Source organism: Cannabis sativa, chromosome 3 (assembly GCF_029168945.1).
Source record: "Cannabis sativa cultivar Pink pepper isolate KNU-18-1 chromosome 3, ASM2916894v1, whole genome shotgun sequence".
In the NCBI taxonomy this organism is placed as follows: Eukaryota; Viridiplantae; Streptophyta; class Magnoliopsida; order Rosales; family Cannabaceae; genus Cannabis; species Cannabis sativa.
The window spans coordinates 21,961,279-21,985,190 of NC_083603.1; the positions used below are offsets into that span (position 1 = coordinate 21,961,279).

The 23,912-nt window shown below is 32.2% G+C and overlaps 3 protein-coding genes and 1 long non-coding RNA gene across 7 annotated transcripts; 2 read left to right on the forward strand and 2 right to left on the reverse strand.

Annotated features, from left to right (window-relative positions):
• Positions 1–735: 735 nt before the first annotated feature.
• On the reverse strand, positions 736–2,130 carry LOC133035977 (uncharacterized). Its single transcript, XM_061112437.1, has one exon. It carries the CDS (start codon positions 2,128–2,130, stop codon positions 736–738), a length of 1,395 nt encoding a protein of 464 aa, XP_060968420.1.
• Positions 2,131–4,207: 2,077 nt separating this feature from the next.
• LOC115723622 (uncharacterized) lies at positions 4,208–5,334 on the reverse strand. Its single transcript, XM_061112438.1, has 2 exons — positions 5,189–5,334; positions 4,208–4,781 (listed from the first exon to the last, which is right to left on the reverse strand). The coding sequence occupies exons 1-2, from the start codon at positions 5,332–5,334 to the stop codon at positions 4,208–4,210; spliced, it is 720 nt and encodes a 239-aa protein (XP_060968421.1).
• A 7,296-nt stretch (positions 5,335–12,630) lies between these two features.
• Positions 12,631–13,092, forward strand: LOC133035978 (uncharacterized). Its single transcript, XM_061112439.1, has one exon. The coding sequence runs from the start codon at positions 12,631–12,633 to the stop codon at positions 13,090–13,092; it is 462 nt and encodes a 153-aa protein (XP_060968422.1).
• A 7,457-nt stretch (positions 13,093–20,549) lies between these two features.
• Positions 20,550–23,400, forward strand: LOC133035676 (uncharacterized). 4 transcript variants are annotated; one of them, XR_009686808.1, is made up of 5 exons: positions 20,550–20,690; positions 20,807–20,894; positions 22,121–22,172; positions 22,866–23,016; positions 23,130–23,400. It is a non-coding gene; the product is annotated as an uncharacterized LOC133035676 (long non-coding RNA). The 4 variants fall into 4 exon arrangements; XR_009686807.1 differs by having other exon boundaries at positions 20,551–20,690; positions 22,113–22,172; XR_009686806.1 differs by having other exon boundaries at positions 20,591–20,685.
• The last annotated feature ends 512 nt before the right edge of the window (positions 23,401–23,912 follow it).

The window sequence follows — 23,912 nt, forward strand, 5'->3', positions numbered from 1 at the left end:
ATACAAATTGGCTCCATTTCGTTGGACACGCCTGTACCTTGCATTTTCATGAATTTTTGCCAAGTTTTTTTCAAAGAGCGTGGCCAAAGGGGTGGTACATTTGTCAGCATTTCGAGGCGATCAGCGAACCACGATTGCAGTGTGAACCTGATAAATTCAACCAAAGTAGTTATTGGATATTTCTTGAACTCTTCTGTAACACTATTGAAGCTTTCAGCAGCGTTGCTCGTCATGATGTTGTGTCTATCGCCCAAACAATAAGGGTGAGCCCACTTCTCAAACCCTATACTCTCCACATATGCAGCAATGGCCGGATTCATCTTTCTAAGCTTCTCGAACTCTCTATCACATTCAGTCTTCGACCATGCGTAAGCAACATTATATATTTGGTTGTGAAAAGCATCAGTCTTGAACTTGGCGTTCACGTTCATAACAATGTGGTGATAGCATGCACAGTGGACTGCTTCGGGAAAAACGAGTTCAACAGAATGATCAATGCTTTGATGCCTATCTGACACAAACACTAAGTTCTCAACCACGCCAATTGCTACCCTAAACTTCTGTAAGAAATACGTCCAAGAGTCGTTATTCTCACTGTTAACGATACCATAAGCAACCGACAATAATTTTTTTGATAAATCAGCAAGTTTATTGATATTCCACAATCATTTACAATCAAATACAATTATCTGAGCATCTTTTAATCAAAAGATTTCCCGAAAACAGTAAAGGTATTCACAACATGTGAAACCAATCTCTATCTTGTTGTCCTACCTTTTTAGGCCAAAACAACTCTATTCTATGTTTAACACTATGTTTAACTTTCTGTACAGTTACATCAATGTTTTCTACTTGATTATTCCACAATTTTTCATTTCTAGCAAACCAAATCAAGTAAACTAAGCTTGCTGTTGCTGCTGCCAAAACTTGCTTCTTAAACTTGCTGATTTTTGCTTTGTGAATCCATTTTAACAGCTGTGTTAGCTCATTGGTTCGAGCCCCCCAATTCAGCCAATCTTTGATTTTCTGTAAGCACTCAAGAGAAAATAAGCAGGTGAAGAACAGATGCTTTGTAGTCTCCAACTTGTGTGAGCAGAAGCTGCAATCCGCGACAGTTAGTACTTGGAATTTTTGTAGTCTTTCCTTAGTTTTCAGTCTATCTTGTATGGCAAACCATAGTATAAAACTATGTTTAGGTGTGTTAAACCTATTCCATACTTCGTTACTCCAAGTCACCCTATTTTGAATGGGACATAGCAGTTCATAACCAAGTGAAATTGTGTACCTGGTTTGGGAGAAATTCTGTGTGTCCACCAAGTTGCTTAATTGATTCTTTGCTGCCACTATTTGCTTCCAATACCAGCTCCCATTACTAGGAGCTTGGTATTCCCACCATTCTTCCTCTTTAAGATACACATTGTGTATCCATTTGACCCACAAGTTATCCTCTTTATTAGCAAGGGCCCACACATATTTGAAGAGGGCAGCCATATTCCATTCAGCAATCTTTTTAATCCCCGAGCCTCCTTCTGTTCTTGATTGGCATACCTTATCCCAGGCTAGTAAACCTGCTCCTTGCATCATGAATTGGCCTTTCCATAAAAAAGCTCTACAAATAGCTTCTATCTCGTGTATTACCTTCTTTGGGAGCTTGAGTATTTGGCACCAATAAGAGTGTATAGCTGAAAGTACTGAATTGATGAGTACTGCTCTACCTGCAAAGGAGATATGTCTGGTGCTCCATGTTCGAATTCTTGCAATCATCTTTTCAATTAGAACATTGCATTCCTGTTTTGAAATTTTTTTGGTGCAGATAGGAACACCAAGATATCTGAATGGAGTTTGTTGCCTTGTGAATCCAGAAGCTTCTAAGACTCTTCCTATCTCATATTCTTCCATGTTGCTACAGTAAATGGCCGATTTAGCTTTATTAGGCTGCAATCCAGAGGTTGCTGAGAAGAGTTTCAATCCTTGTAGCAAAAGGATAATACTCTTGAAATCTCCTCTGCAGAAAAGTAGTACATCATCTGCAAAACATAAATGGTTAAGCTTGAGACCATCACATCTCTCATGGAAGGCAAAATCCTTCTTGCATCCCACTTTCTTCATGATTCTTGTCAAATATTCCATTCCAATTACAAAAAGGAGAGGGGATAGTGGGTCTCCTTGTCTTAATCCTCTCTTTGATTCAAAAACCCATGGAGGGAACCATTGAAAAAAAGAGAAAATTTTGGTGTTCTGATACAATTCATTATGAGGGAAATGAATTGATCAGGGAAGAGTAATCCTTTTAGGACTTCTTCAAGGAAATCCCACTCAATAGTGTCGTACGCTTTTTGCAAATCAAGTTTGATTATGCAATTAGCCTTTTTTGAATGTCTTCCATAGTGTCTAACCAAGTCTCGACAGATCATGATATTGTGCGCAATAAATCTTCCTTGGACAAATCCTCCCTGATTTTGGGCCACAATGTCAGGAAGGATATGCTTTAATCTGGAGCAAATTACTTTAGTTGCAACTTTATAGATCACATTGCAGCATGCAATTGGTCTATAGTCACTTGGATTGTTGGGGAATCTGACTTTGGGGATGATAGTGAGAGCTGTGCAGTTGATTTCCCTTAATATCTTCCCAGAATGGAGAAAAGACCTTACTGCATTGCATATGTCCTCTCCAACTAAATTCCAATTATCTTGGAAGAAGTAGCTAGAGTATCCATCCGGACCTGGTGCTTTAGCTCCAGGTATGTCAAACATAGCTTTTTTTATCTCTTCATCAGTGATAGGCTGTAGCAAGCTTTCTCTTTGTTGATTAGAAATTGTTGGCCCATTTTCCATTACTCCTGCTATAACTCTCCTTCTGTTTGGCATGCTTGTGCCTAGCAAATGTTTGTAATAATCTGAAAAAATCTCAGATATTCTGCTTGGTTCATTGACTCTATTCCCCTGAGAATCCAATATGGAAAGGATTCTATTTTTGTTGTTTCTGGCTTTGATACTCGCGTGAAAGATTGCTGTGTTATCATCACCCTCCTTGACCCAATTGATTTTAGCTTTTTGATGTAGGAAAGATTGGTACTTCTTGTGAGCTTGAATGAATTTACTTCTAGCTTCTGCTTCTGCAATTTGTACTTGCTGGTTTAGTGGCTCCATAGTGAGTTTATTTTGGCACTCATTAAGTATTTCCTGTGCTTGAATTGATGTTGCATGTAGGTCAGAAAAACCTTCTCGATTGATTTGTTTTAGCACAGGTTTTAGAGCTTTGAGCTTGGCAACTATTTGATACATCAGAGTACCATGAACAACCTGCTTCCAAACACGATTCACCTGCTGTGCATAGTCAGGATGTGAACTCCACATCCTGAAATATCTGAAAGGCTTCTTCCCCATCTGTGATAACTGGTGAAAAGTAAGGAGGGCTGGTGAGTGATCAAACATCCCTTCGTTCATAAAAATTGCTTCTGCACCAGGAAACAAATCATACCATTTCGAATTGGCCAAAATCCTATCTATCTTTGAGTATATTCGGTCTCTCCCTTGTTGCTTATTACACCAAGTGAAAAACTTTCCACTGCTTCTAATATCTTCAAGCTGACAGTAATTAACACAGTCTTTGAACAGATGAGAATGTTGATCTTTAACCCGATCCCCAACTCTTTCCTCTTAATTCAAAATGTCATTAAAATCTCCCAATACAACCCATGCTTCCTGAGTATTTAGGCCTTCTAAATCTGTCCACAGTATCTTTCTACCTTCCTCATCATTAAAAGCATAAACAAATATTACAAGGAAAATCTTACCATCAGAAGTAGAGACTTGGAGATGGATTAATTGACTTGTGCATTTGAGTATGTTGATTCTGAAGGTATTTGGATTCCAAGCAATGATCATTCGCCCACCTTTATGCCATGCAATATTACTCGTAAAACACCAACCATTAAAAACATTAGAGTACAAGGCTCCAAGCTTGGCAGCCTTTACTCTTGTCTCGAGGAGCCCAACAAGACCAACACTTTGAGAATGAATCAATTGCTTGATTAAGTTTTGTTTTTGTTGGTTGTTAGCCCCCCAGACATTCCACGCTAGGATTCCATCCATTTTGGAGAGGAGGTACTCCCCCTCCTCTTTTCTTATCCAATCCTGGACTTTGGATTTGAACCCCAGCCCCATTCTCTTCTGTGTGTTCCTGCAATATATCAAAGGTATTCTCAATTAGTTTGCTCTTGTTGTTCAGTTTCTTTTGGTTTCCATCCATTAGTTACTGGTTTGAAACCATCAGAGTCTGCTGCCAATTGCTTTTTCTCCTCTACTTTTTTCGTTTTCATCACCCATTGTTGCTGTGTTTGCACCCCAAATTTTTTCCTACAAGCTTCAGCAGTGTGTCCCAATCCTTTACAGTGTGTGCACAAAATTGGTTTCCACTCGTATTTAACTCCCACAGAAGCAATAAAGTCATGCTCATCTTCAAATTCGATCTTTTCCACAAGTTCTTGGGTCATAGACACTTCAACTAACACTCTTGGGAAGGTTAGCTTCTGCCTATGCTTGGTTACTTCATCTACCAAAATTGGTTCACCAATCTCTCCTACCAATTTGAATAGAGTGTTTTGTCCCCAATACTTCAAATCAAGATTTTCAAGCTGAATCCATATAGGGACTTTGCGTATATCCTCCTTTCTGAAATTCAGGTCAGGATGCCAAGCCTTCATAATCATTGGCCTTTTGTTGAAAAAGGTATAGCCCCCATTCAGAACAGAGTCCCTGTCCTCAGAAGTTGTAAATCTAATCAAGAAAATTCCATATGAAATGAGCCCAACCTTATCTACTTTTTCTTTCCAAATTCTCCTAACATTATACCGTCGTACTTCGTCTTCAAGAAGGTGTCATCGATACTCAAAACAGGACGACAAAAAGAAAAGCCCCTTATACATGCACCGAGTGATATAAAACAGTACTTGAACCGCTCATCCTCCAAATACAAGTCAGTAATGGTACCTGGATTCTTCTGTTCTAGCATGTACAAGCATCCAGGAAGCTTCATGTATGAAAACTCAGGCGTACCCCTAGCATACGTAAGTCCCATCTCCCTGCACCTCCACGCCTTCACATAACTCATCTGGATACCATAGTTGTCAAACATGTCCCTCTATATGTCTTTAGCCTTGTACTTAGTTCCATCTTGGGTGTACTTCCCCTTAATAAGGTGGTCAACCACCCATGGTGCTGCTTGACAGTGATCTGAACGTCTCGCATTCAAGTTACTCGGTACACACTCTAACCTCAATGAAGGTCCCGCTACGGCTTTATCGAATGTCAAATCATGTTCATCGTCCATATTCAAATCTACAATAGGATCGTTATTGTAGAAGGTTGTATCGAACTCTTCAAACTGATGAAATCCTGTCGCTTCTTGTTCTTGATCTACATTGGTCGGAACCTCTACATTGGTCGGAACCTCCTCATTCACACCAATCCCAACATCTGTTTCGGGAATGCAAGACCCTACCACACTCCGAGGGAGGGGATTAGTAGGCGGCGTAGGCTCCAAATTCCCAACTTTTCTCACCTTGGTCACGAATAATGTCATAAACTCTGTATTTGACATTGTTGCCCTCATCTCTAAGAACGTTCTCAGTTGGCGTTCTCTCTTAATAACCTCTGGCGCAACCATTTGTCCCTTCATGTACAAGGAACAAATCTCCAACTTTAAATCATACGCTACAGGATCAACTTCCAACTCTTCATATAAAATTTGGCGCAGTTCTTGTAGGGTTGTCTCAGTTGTAACTGTCAACGTCAAGCTGCTATCTGCTTTGTAAATCCAATTATAATTCTCACATAACCAAACACCATCGTACGATACAACAAGGAACACTTTGTCTCCTACAATTTCAAACCAAACAAACAAGGTGAGTAAAGGAAAAAACACAAAAAAAAAACAAATATCGACATCCCATCAACATCAATCGACATAATGTCGATAACAACAACAGCAGAAAATATGACACGTATTATCGACAATTTGTCGACATAATATCGACATAATGTCGACAACATTACCAAGCATGCTGGTGTCAGTCCTCATCGATATATAATCGACACACCATCGACATCATATCGACATATACTCCCAAAGGAATTTGCATGTCAGACGCGTGTACAATGGTAATAAATCCATTCCTATATCAACAAACAATCGACATAGTATCGACATTCACTCGACAAACACACAGTGCATGCATTTCATATTTTACGGTTACACATTTAATGTTAATAAATTTTACCTACATTCCCAACAACCCTTCCCAACTGCCATGTTGCATGTCAGACACGTGTCCTATCGATAAGCTATCGACATTACGTCGACATAGTATCGACAAATAAGTTTGTCGTGTCATTAAATTGGCATGTTGTCGACATCATATCGACATAGTATCGATATTCTGTCGACAAATACACCATTTCATGCGTTTCACCTATACAGTTACACATTTAATGGCCATTAAATTTTCTTACATTCCCAACATGTATACTGCTCTATAAAAGCAAATCCCTTTCTTATTCATAAGTGCTCTTGTCTTCTACTTCTCTTACACTTAAAAATTTCTCTTATTCTTAAGTTCTAAATATGGCGCCTAGAAAGAACAAGGGAAAATTCCCAATCTTAACTCCTGAAGAGCTGAAGCAGGAGGATGATGGCTAATTACTCCTGAAATGCAGAAAGTTTTTGACGCCGATAGAGCTTTCGAAAAAGAACGAAATCGGAACGAGTTAAGGTCGATACAACTTGAAGCTCAATTTAGCAAAACTGGTGTATGGCCGGCTCCGCCACCAGGGTTCCCCGAAGGATGCCGTCGTTGCAAACTAGGCATCTTTAACGGTAAACCGGTGAAGCCTGGAACATTATGCAAGTATTGCAAGTCTCACCCACAAGCCAAACAATTTTAATAATTTGTTATGTTATGGCTTTTGGTGAGTTTTATTTAATGTTTGTTTGTTTTTTTTTTTATGAACTTTATTTTCTGTTATTTTTAATGTTATTTTATGTTATTTTTAATGATATTTTAATGCTATTTTATGTTTTATTTATGGCTTTTTTCATTTGCATCGATATATTGTCGACATAGTGTCGACAAGTTCTAAACAATAGGTTGATTGTTTTTTACGTCGACATGCTATCGACAAACAGTCGACAAAATTTCGACAACTTCTAAATAATAGGTTGATTGCTTTTGGTCGACATTCTATCGAAAAACAGTCGACAAAATATCGACAACTTATAAATAATAGGTTGATTGCTTTTCGTCGACATGCTATCGACACACCGTCGACAACACGTCGATAATGGTCATCACTGACCTTTCCTCGCAAAACCATCGACAAACCATCGATAAGTTATCGATATATCATCGATAACAACTTGAAAACCCAGATTTCGACTGAAAACTAGATCTGTCAGATCTCAACCATTTCAGACCAAAAAACAGCAGTTTCATCAAATACGACACAGATAATAATTTTAAACTACATAAAGTCTAACAAAATGCTTAAAACACAACTTACCCATTGTAATGATGTAAAATTCTTAAGTGATATTGGGGTGTGCTTCGGTTTTCCACCAACACCCACCGACAAACAACCATTCAAGAGGGAAGAGAGAGAGGGACGAGAGAGTGGGACGGACGAGAAAGAGGGAAATTTTTGAGAAGTTTTTTCAGTTTTTTCTAGAGAGAGTGTGTGGTGCACGAGAGAGAGGGAAGAGAGAAAAAGACCAATTCAGTTCTTAACAATTTTTTTTTTAAAAAAAAGGGTAAAATGGGAAGTTCATGTAATAACTAGACTAAATTTGTACAAATTAATGGAGGGTATAAATTTTGATGTGGGTTGTATTATTAAGGCCAAAATATGAAATTTCCCTAATATAATCTATTATGTTATATTATTGTACAGACTCAATGGATATGATTTATGCAACTATCAAAGAATTTAGTGATTCAAAGAATATTCCCCATCACTTTTCTTACTTGCGTCAACAACTCGCATCTTTATCTCGGCAAGAGAAGAAATTAAAATTGCAAGTTAAGAAACATTCATTAAGGATCCAATCTCCCACAATAAACAATAACTTTGTTGCTCTGCAAAAGAAGATATGCAAGCATGCCAGATTCAAGCGAAAAGTGACTACTATCTATAGTAGATACAAATATGATTTAACAAAGAAAATTACTTTGATCCTAGAAATAGTAATATTTTTCGCAAAATCTATGAAATTGGAGAAGATTCTACGTCACACCCAATTGCTTCAATCAAATAGTATTATTAACATTATCAATACAACAACTTTTATTCATATATATCAATCAAAATATTTCATTATAGTAGTAACATAACAATGTGTTTCTACTATGTTTTAGTTGCCAATCTTTACAATCAAATGAAGGAATTAATACCCACACTTCATCAAGTGTCGAAAAGTACCTTCTTCCAATAGGTATATTCACATCAAAATTTGTTATTGTTCGTTAATGTTCATCTTTCTAAATTTACAACTACTAATTTATTTTATAATTTTTAAATAACAATAAATGTCCAACAAATAATACAGAAGATAGTGGAGAAGTAAAAACACATTGCCCCTCTGTCAATGAAAACATACAAAGCTCCATAAGTATTTCATTAAATAGTTTTAACCCAAAAATAGGTATTTTATGTGAAACTACATGTCTCCACAATTATGAAACTAATATAACTATGAAGGCTTATTTAACAATTTAAATATCTATAAAATAGGTAGTATTCCTTATAACTATGATTACGAAATTGATAGAATTAACAACTATGTCCTTCAAAATATCCAAAGCCACGAGAATCACGGTATTGTAATGATTTTATTAAATTACAATATTCACTTTATAAAATTCAATATTTTATTTCTAATAATAGTTGTATTTATTCTTTAAACATCTAATTGGACAACAACATGGAATTTTAGACCTCCTACTCACACATGCAAATATTGTGATGCCATTCTATGGTATGAAGAACGAACTAAGAAATTTTAAAAGATTTGAAATCCCCAATTCTCATTATGTTGTATGGAAGGATGCGTACAAATACCATTGTTGAAAGAAGCACCCCCTTTTCTCAAATATGTCCTTCAAGACGACTCTGGACAAAAAAGAGTCAAATTCAGGAAAAACATAAGGATTTACAACTCGATGTTTGCATTCACATCAATGGGAGGCCGAATTGGTAGGTCAATCAATCAATCAAAATGCCCTTATGTTTTTTGGATGAACGGCCAAAATTATCATCACATTGGTTCATTATTTCCAGAAGAAGGGAAAAGACCACAATTTGCTCAGCTTTATATATGATACTGACAATGAGATCAGAAATAGAATAAACACAATGTTCAACCATGAAAGGAAGACAGAAATTGATCATGAAGTAGTTGTTGAATTATCTAAAATGTTAGACCAAAATAATAATTTGGTCAAATCATTTAGAATGGTGAGGATTAGATACAAAGAACAACCAGAATCTACATTCCGTTTACGGCTCCTACAAAGCATGACTATCGATGGTCGTCAATACAATATGCCAACAGTTTCTGAAGTAGCAAGGTTAATAGTGGGTGATTTCAGTGAAGCAAACTATGAACGTGATGTTATTGTAGAGCGTCGAACTCATGGACTTCAAAGAATAACAGATTTACACCCAAGCTTCATGTTTTATGACATATCCATTGATACACCCTTACGGTGAAGATGGATACAGACTTCACATACCTTTCAGAGCCGTAATAGAAACAACTTCCAAAAGGAAACAATTGACAATGTTGCAATACTATTCATTTAGGTTCCAACAAAGATTAAATGAGGGACACACCCTACATCGAGCGGGTAGACTATTGCAACAATACATAGTTGATTCTTACATGGCAATTGAAGAAGAAAGATTTTGCATGTACGAAAGTACCAAAATAAATTAAGAACTCACCTTTACTCTGGTTTAATGGATGCTATTCGTCGAGGTGATTCAGATTGCACAAAAGTCGAAAAAACAATAATCTTGCCTTCATCACATACAGGGGGACCACGATATAGAGCACAAAATTATCAAGATGCAATGGCCATTTGTAAATGGGCAGGATATCCCAATTTGTTCTTAACTTTCATTTGCAACCCAAAATGGCCATAAATAAATGATATGCTCAATTTAATTGGACAGAAAGATGATGAGAATCGGGTTGATATCATATGCAAAGTCTTTCAGATAAAGTTATTTCAGCTTATGCAAGACCTCAAACAAGAACAACAGTTTGGAAAAATAATTGCATGTTAGTTTTCTTAGTTATCATATCCTCCTAAAATAAATTTATTATACACAATATTTATTTACAACTTTTAACAAAATCACTAAAAAGTTATTTTTCTTTTTTACAAATTTTCACAGGTGTCTACACAATTGAGTTCCAAAAAAGAGGTTTACCTCATGCACACATACTACTTTTCTTGGATCGAACAACAAAAAATCCTTCAGCAGCCCATATTGACAAAATAGTAAGTGCAGAAATCCCAGACATCAATGTCGACCCTGGTGACTATAATGTAGTAAAAAAGTTTATGATTCATAGACCATGTGGAAAGCTCAATGCAAATTCTCCATGTATGATGAATGACAAGTGCACGAAACATTTCCCCAAAAAATTCAATGATCAAACTACAATCGACATAGATGACTTTCCAATCTACAAAAAGAGAAATACAGGTACTCAAAAATTGTAATTACAAAATTTAGAATTCACATTTAGTTAATTATATACCATTTTAACAATTGTGATTTTAAAAATTCATGAGATACGCTATAATATTAATATTCTTTAGAAATACTATACTTATTTTCATCAATTCATTTAAAAAATTCAAATTCTTTTATAGAGGTATTCATGTTGAAAAGAAACATATCTTATTAGATAATCGTTACGTGGTCCCTTATCGTAGAAACTTAATAGTCAAATTCGATACACATATTAATGTCGAGCTTTGGAATTACTCAAGATCCATCAAATATCTTTTCAAGTATGTCCATAAAGGGTCTGACATAACAACTACAACAATGGAATCTATCGACACCACTGAAGAGATAGACAAGATTAAAATATATCTTGACTGCAGATACATATCAACAATTGAAGCTTGCTGGAGAATCTTCCAATTCGACATACATTATCGAAAGCCATCGGCTAAAAGATTGTCGTTCCATTTACCTGGAGAGCATTCAGTAATATTTGGAGAAGATAACATATCAACAATTGAAGCTTGCTGGAGAATCTTCCAATTCGACATACATTATCGAAAGCCATCGGCTAAAAGATTGTCGTTCCATTTACCTGGAAAGCATTCAGTAATATTTGGAGAAGATAACATATCAACAATTGAAGCCTGCTGGAGAATCTTCCAATTCGACATACATTATCGAAAGCCATCAGTTGAAAGATTGTCGTTCCATTTACCTGGAGAGGATACAGTAATATTTGGAGAAGATAAGTGCACAGAAGATGTCTTGGTCACACCTGGAGTAGATAAAATAAAGTTTACTGAATGGTTAGAGACAAATAAAAATAACGAGGATGCCCGAGAGCTAGCTTATTCTGATTTCCCTACATTTTGGGTTTGGAATTCGAAAGATAAAATATGGACAAGAAGAAACTATGGAGTTGCAATTGGAAGAATATACTTTGCACACCTTTCAATAGGAGAATGCTTCTACATGAGAATGCTATTAAATTTTGTTAAAGGATACACTTCGTATGAAAGTATTAGAACGGTGAATGGAGTGACATATTCAACTTTCAAGGGTGCATGTTATGCTTTGGGATTATTAGATGATGACAAAGAATGGATTGACTGCTTGACTGAAGCTGCAATTTGGGTTACTGGAAATGAATTAAGGCATCTTTTTGTAATAATCCTCATTCATTCATTGGCAAGTTTCTGATGCGACAAAACTTTGGCAATCAAACTACACTACATTGTCAGAAGACATTGTTATATTACAAAGAAAAAGATTTAGAATTAAGGATCTTCAACTAAATGATCAACAAGTTGAAGCATACACATTGTTTGAAATTAAAAGTATCATGCAAAAGATGGGAAAAGGTTTGAAAGACTTAGAAGGAATGCCCTTGCCTAATTCGTCTTTGATGAGAGAATCAGGTAATAGATTGGTAAATGAAGAGTTGGCTTATGATAGAGAGAAATTAAAAATCCTCCATGACAAATCATTTGTTGTTCTAAATCCTTCCCAAAAATCAGCTTATGAAGCAATACTACAATCTGTAGAGAATGAAGAAGGTCAATTATTTTTCATCAGTGGACATGGTGGTATAGGCAAAATATTTCTATGGAATACACTTATTGCAAAACTCATATCAGAATCGAAAATAGTCTTGCCAGTTGCAACTTCAGGCATAGCATCTTTGTTATTGCCTAATGGCAGGACCGCTCATTCAAGGTTTCATATTCCCTTGGAGGTTTCAGCTGAGTCAACTTGTGAAATTCGACATGGCACCCTACTATCTGAACTCTTGATGAAGACTTCATTGATCATTTAGGATGAAGCACCCATGGCAAATAAGTACTACTTTGAAGCTTTAGATAAGACCTTAAGAGATATTCTAAGAATAAGGTATGAGAATAGCACTACCAAACCTTTTGGAGGACTTACAATAATATGCGGAGGAGATTTTTGGCAAATATTGCTAGTTGTGCCAAAGGATACAAGAGCATATATTGTTGACGCATCTCTTAATTTATCCTACCTATGGCCATTTTTTAAAATATATGAGCTGCACCAAAATATGAGGCTCTATAATGGAAGTGTCGATGAATATGAGGTTGCTAAAATAGCCTCTTTCGACAAATGGTTGTTGCAGATTGGGGATGGTTCATTATATGATGACATTGATAAAGAACTTATTAAAATTCCATCTGATATCCATAAATACCCATCTGATGATCCCATGAATTCTGTTGCGAAGCTATCTACCCTTCATTATTGCATAATTATAATGACCCAACCTATTTGAAAGAAAGAGCAATACTAACTTCAAAAAATGAAGTGGTCCATGAGTTGAATGAGATGATTATGAATATGATACTAGGAGAAGGGAGGACTTATTTAAGCTCAGACAGTATATGCAAAGCAAGCATAAACACAAATGAAGAGGATCTTTTGTATCCAACTGAGTTTTTGCATAGTTTGAAATTTAATGGCATCTCAAATCATTACATAAACCTAAAGGAAGGTGCTCCAGTAATGCTCCTCAGAAATCTAAATCAAACAAAAGGTTTATGCAATGACACAAGACTGATTGTCACTCGTCTTGGTAAATGGTCAATTAGAGGTGATATCATCTCAAGAACAAACATTGGTCAAAATGTACAATTCCAAGAATAATCATGTCCTCGAATGAATCGAAGTGGCCATTTTAAGCTTAATAGAAGACAACTCATGTTGGCACCATGCTTTGCCATGACTATAAATAAAAGTCAAGGACAATCGCTCAAACATGTCAGATTATATCTTCCTAAGCATGTATTCACTCATGGCCAATTATATGTCACAGTGTCTCGAGTCACTACAAGAGAAGGATTAACAATAAATGCTGATAATGAGGTGGAAGACCCAACATTCATAAAAAATATCGTGTATAAAGAAGTATTTCAAAGTACTTCTCATCATCCCGCAAAAGAAAGGTATCACAATTTCACACTTTTATTTTTATTACAAAGACAAACTCAACTTCATACTCTACTTATCATTTTAATTATCTATTTGCTTAATCAACAGGAAAAACAGTAACACAAAAAAAAATTCATCGTGGAAAAAAGTAGTTCATGAATCATGAGCTCCCTTTCAAAATTACAATTTAAGGTACACAATTCCTATCATCATAATTTGTTCGACATAATCTTTTTATGTACATATTTATATTAAAAAAAATTCAAACACTAACATTTTTGTATAATTCTTATTTTAAGTTTTCAAAAGCAGAAATGTTGCGTGTGGTCCCTTTTACAACTCTTATCCTATATTTATATTTGTGAGAAGGCATTCAACTTTTGTTTACACGCTCCGTTTAATAAACTTTTATTTTTAATTTATTTTATTGTAAAGACATCCAATATTTTTTTTTTAAATTTTTATAATTTTGCAAACTTAATATAATTTTCACAATAGTTAATAACATTTCTAATTTCAATATTTTTTTTTCCTTTATTTATAATACCCACATCAAAATATTATATTTTTATAATACAATTAAATTAGTAAAAAAAGAATACAAAACTAGGGCCAAATCCGCGCGAAGCGCGGTTTAGTTCCCTAATATATATATATAAAGGAAAGCACAAGAAGTGTCTATGTGTCTTTTTATAATTTTTCTTCACATTTTTCCTATTTTCTAACACATTTTCCTATTTTGTTTGAAAACCAAACCATATATACAAATATTCTTTGTACATTACTTTTCTTTATCTAAAAAACAATATTTTTTTATGAGTGATTGATTAATATCTTACCTAATAAGTTTTTATTTTTCATCTAATAAAGAAAAATAAGAGAATGAGATGACATCTTATATGAGTTTCCTCTCTTTTTCTTTGTTTTCTCATTTTTTTTTTATATTTTTTATGCTTTTAGTGATATTTGTAAATGTTGAGAAATATGACTTCTAAGATTTATTATTATTATTATTATTATTATTATTATTATTATTATTATTATTATTATTATTATTATATGTAAAAATCTCACATGGATTAAGAACTATAAGATTGGTATACTTCTAAAATATAAATAAAGTATTCTTACACTAATTTTTGTCCGAAAACATATGTACAAAAAATATATAAATTATTCTAACAAAGTATTCTTATATTAATTTATATATTTATCTAATATATCTATATATTTATAAGCCAAAAAATATGAGACACCATCCAATTATTTATTATTTTTTTTAAATGCAGCATCCTATTATTCTAGGATTCTTTTTTCTTTTACATATTTTTTATTCTTTTTTTTAAGTGATGTTTGATATACTTACTAAAAAAATTATGTACAACAATAAAGCATAAATAATGATATAATACACCCTAATTATGATAAAATTAATGAATATATATATATAATTAATTTTTTATAGTAATTAATTATAATATATTATAATAATTAAATGAAACAATAAGAAAATTAAGCTGAGAGAATAGGAATTAAAAAAATATTTTATTTAAATTTAAAAATAATTAGAAAATAACAAAGGGTCATGATTTATAATATTTTACTTATTTAGTAAAAACATTTATAATTATTTATTAGAATATAAATTTATGAAATAAAGAATACGAAAAAATAATCATAAAATAATTTTTTTTAGTAATTATGGCAATAATATTTATCACAAAATCTTCACTTTTCTATATATTTTAAAATTGCAAATTATATTTTTAATTTCAACACTATTAATTTGTTTACAATATTCACACTAAAATGTTATATTTTAAATTATACTACTTAATATAAATACATAAAAATTATAAAAATTAAGCAACACTGCACGAAACGCGGCTTAATTTCCTAGTTTCTCTAATACAATAATGATTCTAATTAGTGGTGACATTATGTAATAAATTAGTTGAGAAATTTAATTATTTTACTAAGAAAGAATTGATAAAAAATAATAATAATTATACTGTGAAAATAAGTAATTTAAGAAGTCTATAATATTGATTTAATTAATCTATAATAGTATAACTACACATGATTTTTTTCTTTTATTTCTACAAGAAATAATTACCAATAATTTAGCTAAATCATCGGTGAGCAAAGAAATAGAAAAAAAAAATATCAATTTAAAATGTTATATTATAGTCAAAAATAAGTTTTTAAAAAGTTGAATGTTTTAAAAAGAAATATAAGAGATTAATAGTTGATATTTATGGTGCATTAAAAGCTAGGGAAATTTTTAGTATTATACCTATAATATAATCAATTAACAGTAATAACCTTAATTAAAAAAATGTACACCTAATACCGTGACACGTAGGCTTCTCCTACCTGAACTGAAAAAAAAAATAATAACGGAAACAAAAAAAAAACACGATCGACCATATGCGCCAACTAATTAACAAAAAACGGAATATGAATCTTACAAACAGTGCGTGAAATACAAACGCACATACAAGAACATATAAATTCACGATTTGCTAAGTTTTCATATCAATTTGAATCATTTTTACAAAAAAAAAAAAAAAAAAAAAAAAAAAACCATTAACGACCAAAAAAACCTTCGAATACAACCTGAAATCCAATAATCAACAAATCGAAATCAAAAAACGATTTCGAATCTGTCTACAATTTCGATTCTGTGTTACTGTAAGTAAAAAACAGAGACAAGTCTTATTAGATCCTGAAAACAGAAAACACCATTGACGAAGAAAAAAGCTTCGGCAACAATCTTCAGAATTTCAATCGAAAAAGAAGAATCGAAGCTGTTTCTCAACAACAGAAAACGATCCTCAATACAATACAGATTGCAGAGATGTTACTGGCCAAAAAATAAAACAATGGAGAAAAATCGTTACCTGCAGAAAAATTTGTTGACCGTGCTCTGTTCTTCGCGCAACCAGAAATAATCATCGAACAGAAAAAGGTAATCCAAAACTTTGTTGTAATATTACATTGTTAAAAAATATCATTACAAATAACATGATCATAAATTTTCCTATACACAGTGCAATTTCTTCATGTTTATGCTAAATGCAATTCATCGATTTTTTTTTCCGAAGAAAAACATAATTACTGTGCAAAAAATATCTACATTATTTTGCACAAATACTTAAAATTTCATTAAAAAAAATAATAAATAAACTAATATGTATATGATAACACACAGGAACCAATGGACCCCATGACAATCATCTTTTTCTACAATGGAACATGGGTAGACAGAACAACATACAATGATTATGAAGTGGCAGGTATACTAATCCCAATAAAATGTTCGTATAATGTTCTTGCACAGGAGATCTATTAAAGCTTATCAATAGACAGAAACAAGTATGGAATTACAGTGAAATTTTAAATTAAAGAAGGGATACCACCTATAACCATCAAAGATGACAATGGCTGCAAGTTCTACCATCAAATAAGGAAGAAAAATGATGACGAAACAAGATACCCTTTGATGGTAAACACATTTGAATCATCAACATTACCTAAATGTCTTGCCAGCAACAATTATTTAGAAATTGGAGAAACAAGTATGCAGTGTACTGAACAGTTACCAACAAGAACAGAATATGCACAATTGGTAGCAGATTATGCTTATGAGCATGCACAACAAGCACTGCAAACAAGTTCAGAGATAAACCAAGTAATTACAAATCCTCAAATTGACAGAATACATGTTGGCCAAGTCTTTTCAAACAAGGAAACACTGAAGAATGCAATCAGCCTATACTCAATTAGACAAAACCAGCCATTCAAGGTGAAGAGATCATCAACTCTTGACTATAAAATCGTTTGTGTTGATGAAAATTGCAAGTGGAGTTTCCTAGCTTCAAAACATGGAAAAACAGAAATGTTCAAAGTTAGGAAGATAAAATATGACCATACATGCTCGTTAGATATCACCTCCGGAAACCATCCTCAAGCCACAAGCAACCTAGTTGGGCATGTGATAAAAAACAAATTTGTCAACCCAAAAAGAAACTACACTCCAAATGAAATTGTAGAAGACATTACAGATGACTATAGTGTCTCAATATCCTACCAAAAAGCATGGACAACAAGAGAAAAAGCTATGGTGGATGCTAGACGCTGCCCACAAGAATCGTATGGCGAAATACCATCAATATTATACCTGATGCAAATATCCAATCCAGGTATTCTATTTATACTCTTGCATATCGTAAATCAAAAAACTTAATAGTATACTAATATAGAAAAAAAATTAATAATTTAACATAAACCATCAAAATATATTCAAAATAGTATACAAAAATATTCAATAATATAATAAACTAAAAAGTTACTTATGTAACAGGAGCAATCGAAGATCTTGAAACTGATGAAGATGGTAAATTCAAGTATCTATACTTCGCTATAGGAGCTTCAATCAAAGGTTGGCAACATTGCACCCCAATAATAGTCACAGATGGTACATTCTTGACAAACCAATATGGAGGTACTCTATTGACTGCAAATGCACAAAATGCAAATCGGCATATATTTCCACTTGCATTCGCAATAGTGGATTCTGAAAATGACAACTCTTGGAATTGGTTCATGCAAAAAATAAAAGAAACATATGGAGAAAGAGAAGGACAATGCATAATTTCGAATAGGCATGAGAGTATATACAAAGCAACAAAGTCAAACTTTCCACTCCTAATGCACGGGGTATGTTGCTATCACTTGCTCAAAAATCTAAAAATGAAATTCAAAAAAGGAGAAGATGAGCTCAAACATGCATTTGATGGAGCTTCGAAAGCTTACACTATAGAAGAATTTGAGAAATGCATGCAAGATTTGGACAACATTGACTTAAGAATAAGAGATTTCTTAGCCAATGAAGTTGGATATGATAAATGGACAAGGCTATATAGCATGAATAAAAGATACAAAACAATGACATCAAAAAATAAACTAAATCATATACAACAAAAAATATAAAACATAATAAACACCTAAAAAGACTTCAAAATAAAAAAATAAAAAAAAAATAAAAAACAACCTAACGTAAAAATAGATCACGGTAAACTTATTAATATGTATGAGTGTTCTCAATTTTATTAGAATTCCAACTTAAGTTATGGCAGTAAGAGAGTAAAAAATGTGTTAAAGTACTAAATGTGTAACATTTTTATTCAACCATCTTTTATTATTAATATTTAGCGGCTTTGATATACAAAAGTCGTATTGTATTAAATAACAAAGAAAACTATGTAAACAAAACAGTTAACATACCAACAATAATGAAAAAAACAGAACATTACTGTTTACTCGTGAAAATAGTAAAGTATACAAAAATACATTAATATTAAAAAAGTAAACTAAATCATATACAAAAATATTAACCACCTAACAATAACGGCAATCATTTGTGTAAATTGTGCTTGATTTGTTAAGATAAATGTAATTAAAAAAATAAACAAAAACAAACACGACGGAACCAATGTCCCCAACAACTATGCCAATCATTTGTATGTATTGTGCTTGATTTGTAAGTGTGAATTAAAAAATTGTACGAATAGTAAAGTATACAATAACATAATAACAAACCAAATAAACTAAATCATATACCAAAAAAAAATATATAAACATAATAAACACCTAAAAAACTTCAAAAATAAAAAAACTAAAAATACAAAAAAAAAAAAAAACTAACTAAAACTTAAATATACGAACCCAAACAACACTATTAACACTAAGATGAAACTTAAAAAACGAAAAAAGAAAAGAAAATCCACACATAGATATGCAACATCAAATTAACAAATGAAGATGCCTAAAAATTAAAGATGAAAGAGCATCAACAAAGTATATGAAAAGGAAACAAAAGAATCTCAAACAACAAACCTAAAATGAAAACAAAATATAGATATATATATGTCACCCTACTCATAAAACAAGAAACAACTACCAAAATGAAAAGTAAAAATCAATAAAAAATTTAAAAATAACAACAAAACCTAAATTGATAATAGAAAAGTTATATAGAATATCTAATCCAAAAAATCACATAATAAATAAATAAAAAACTGAAAAATAAACAAAAATAAGAACACATACCTTCATCGATTCATTGTTCTCAACTTCACTGTCGTAGAAATTCTCATCATATTCAACAACTTGTTTCAATTTTTTCAAAGGCCGATCGTCAGTAACCTTCTTGTTTCCACGATTATATTGCTTCCTCTTCACTTCCTTAACAGAAACATCACCAGAGCCCTCAGAACCACCAGAAAGATCTTCATTGTCATCTTCAGAAATCGTTTTCTTCATTTTCAACTTGTCAAGAAGAAGCTTCAATGAACCAGATGGAGAAAGGGAAGAACCACTACTAGAAATTAGGTTTTTAGTGACACTATATAGTGACACGCATAAAAATGTGGGTCACTAAAAAATTAGGAGTAAGTTTTAGTGACACACACTATGAGACTCTAAATATTCGGTGTTTACCACCCGAAATGTGTGTCACTAAAAATATGGAGTGTCACTAAATACTAAAATCCAAAATTCATAATTTTATAAAAATAAAAAAACATGGCCTATAGTGACACGCCACGCGTGTGGCCAAAACTATTTGCCAACGCGTTATGCGTGTCGCTAAAGCCAAGTGTTAATCATGTGGCTTTAGCGACACGCATAATGTGTTGGCAAATAGTTTTAGCCACACGCGTGGCGTGTCACTATACACCCTTTTATTTTTTTTAAAAAAAAAATTAATATATCAGCCCTAATTATACTGCTTTCATCGTGCCCACATACCACACACAGACCAAATACACACAAACGGCCATTTCTTCTTCTCTCTGCGCTATACCTCTTATATATATATTTATATTTTTTTTAATTGCCCACAAAGGAGCTGCTAGCTGATCGAAAGTATTATGTAAGGTATTTTATTTTTATTTTTTCTTTAATTTTTGTTTAATTTGTTTTATAAATTATTTAGGTTTTTTAATTTCTTCATATTCATTGAACTGCCTCCTTTCGATCCCTCTGCGCACCAGTCCTCTGTGCTCCTCCATCTCAGGCGCACCAAACTGTGATCCTCCATCTCAGGCGCAGCAGACCCGTGCTCCTCCATCTCAGGCGCAGGTAATAAATTTTTTTTTTTAATTTTTTTTTTTTTGTTCATTTCAGATTATTTGAGAATAAAATTTGTTGAGTACAAGCTCAAAAAAATTGAACCACTAAAAAATTAATTAAAATTTGGTATACCCTTTTTTAAAATTTTGACATGTATGGATTATTAGTTCATAGTACTAGTAGTCCATATGGGAAATCAAGAGCAAGTGTATTTTGGCACTGTAAAGGTGAGAAAATGGTAAAAATCAAAGTCTTTTCATCTTTCAAAATTTTCATTTCATGTAAAAATTTTACAGAGCAAAATGAATGAACAAATTTAAATTTCAAAATTTGGGTATACACTAAAAGACTAAAACATTTTTCAGCATATGATAAAAATCTTTTAAAATAAAAGAAACAAATAATGTAGGTTATAATTTTAGTTTTACAACAATAATTGAAAACTAACATTTTTTTTAGAATAATAATACAACTAATTTTATAGAAAAAAAAAAAACACATATTATTGATTTTCATATCATAAAAGAGGAGAAAGTACTCATTAAGAATATTCTAAAAGAGTAATAAAATTATTAAATTTTCATATCATAAAAGAGAAGAAGGTACTCATTATTAATACAAATGAGAACATGAGGTTAAGAAGATCTCAGAGGCGAAAAGGATAAATTAAATATTTTCTTAATTATGATTGCCCTAATGGAATTTGAATGTTTGGGCCTTCAAAGTTGGTAGAATTTGTATGTATAGCTAGATACTATATATAATGAAATGATGAAGAAAATTCTAAGAAATCAAGTGTTGCTCACATTGCATTTATGTAATTACCATCTGATTTATGTGGGTTTGTAATTTGTAAATATTTATTTGGGAAGTAATACGGTTAAGAATAGGGAGACAAATATAAGTACTAGTAGGTTATGCATTTGTTTTATTTTTTTTTTAAAAAAAAAAAAGGAAAAAGCAAAAGGGTCAAAAATCCCAATTACAAAATTCAAAAAATTATATGTTTGTAAACTAATACCTATTCAAACTCTATGCTCTCTTAAATCATTACTCTATTCGTAAATAGTAACTTTATTGTGACATTTTCAAATCTCAAACATAAGAAAGAGAAGTAATAAGCAAAGAACACTAGATTTTTTTTTTTATTATTAGCTTGATCATGATGATTGTCATTTTCACTACTTATTTTAATAGTTTTTTTTTTTTTTTTAATGTTACTATAAGTGTTTTAGTTACTAGCAAGGATCGTTGTAAAGTTAGCGTGGTCATTTTAAATTAGAAGAGGTACGTGTGCATATTAATTTTGTTTGTTAATTAATATTATACTAATGTTAGAAGAGTTTGAATATCCTAAATATGCATCCATAGTGAAGTAAGTTTTGATATTAATTATGTGTTGCGGTGATAACGGAAGGTTTCTAACTTGTGTGTCTTAGTGAAGTAGGTTCTGCGAAAATTTGATTGTGTTGCGGTGGTATAAGGATGAAAACTTATTGTATGTTTGTTGAATTAGTTTAATTATTTGTTTTCTATAACATATGGTTAGGTTAATATTATAGGGGAAATGTTGTTCAATCTTTTTTAGAATTTTATTTGTTAGTATTGATAAATGTTTGCTTGTTTGATTTGATCGTATTGTCAATGAAATTATATGTGCTTCATTTTTTTTTTTATAATTTCATACGGATGATGTAGGAAGAAAAATATGGATAAAAAATAGATGTCAACAAATAGGTTATCTGAGGAGTATAGAAATGGGGTCGAATTCTTCATAAGATTTTGTATGGAAAATATGGTTAACCCAAATGGTACTTTTTGTCCATGTGTTAAGTGTGGAAATGTAAAAAAGTTGAATTTAAGTAAGGTCAAGGAACATTTGTTTTTCAATGGGATTGACTAAAGCTATAATATTTGGTATAGTCAATGGAATTTAAGTTGAATTTAACTTTTGTATTTTTTTTTTTTTGGATTATATAGTGAGCATTGGATGTTTATATTATTGGTGCCCGACTCTTATTGGTTACGTTTCATGGATACTAAAAACTCACACTTGAGTAATCGACCTGATATTAGAGACACGGTCACATTGGCATTTCAAGCTTCGAACCGGAAATACTTTTTGGCCGAGGTACATAACATACAAACTATATAAATATGTCATACATTATTATTATTATTATTATTAAGAATGCATATGATGATAACTTTACTTAATATATTATTTATCTTTAAATTTTGTAGTTAAGTGATGCAAAGTATACATAAGAAGAAATTGATGAAGTGAAAGAGCATTGGGCAAGTGAGATGTTATCGGTTATTCAAACTTACCGACGTTAGTTGTTTTTTGTTTTAATAGACCAATGTGCAAGTGAGAGGTTATCGGTTATTCAAACTTACTCATGTTAGTTATTTTTTATTTTAATAGACCAATAATTATTATATAATTTTATAGTTATGGATTTATTGGTATAATGAATTAATATGTAATATTTATTAGTTTTGTTGATGTGAATTATTATAATAGTCCAATTTATAAATTTACATTTATTCAATTAAAATTATTATTGTTATATTTAATTGTATTTGTATATAATTATTATAAATTATTATTTATAATATATAAAATTTGAATTAAAATAATTAATTATTATATTTTTTAAAAAAATATTTAATATAGTGGCACTTTTGGTGTGTCACTATATCTCTAAAAATATTAATAAAAAAAGGAAAAAAAAAAAGAAAAATAGGATATAGTGACACTCCATGTGTGTGGCTGTTACCTTTTTTAGTCTGACAAAACCTGACACTATATGCCTATAGTGACGCGCAGAAAATGAGTGGAAAAGGTTTCAGTGACACATGTGGAGTGTCACTATAAACTGCCTTTCCAGTCAGCCTCATTAGTGACGCGCGTTGAAGTGTCACTATACACTTTTAGAGTTACTCAATGTGTGTCACTAAAACCCGATTTTCTTGAATTCCCACACTAGAAAAGTTTCAAATGAATAACCCTATGTGAAACTG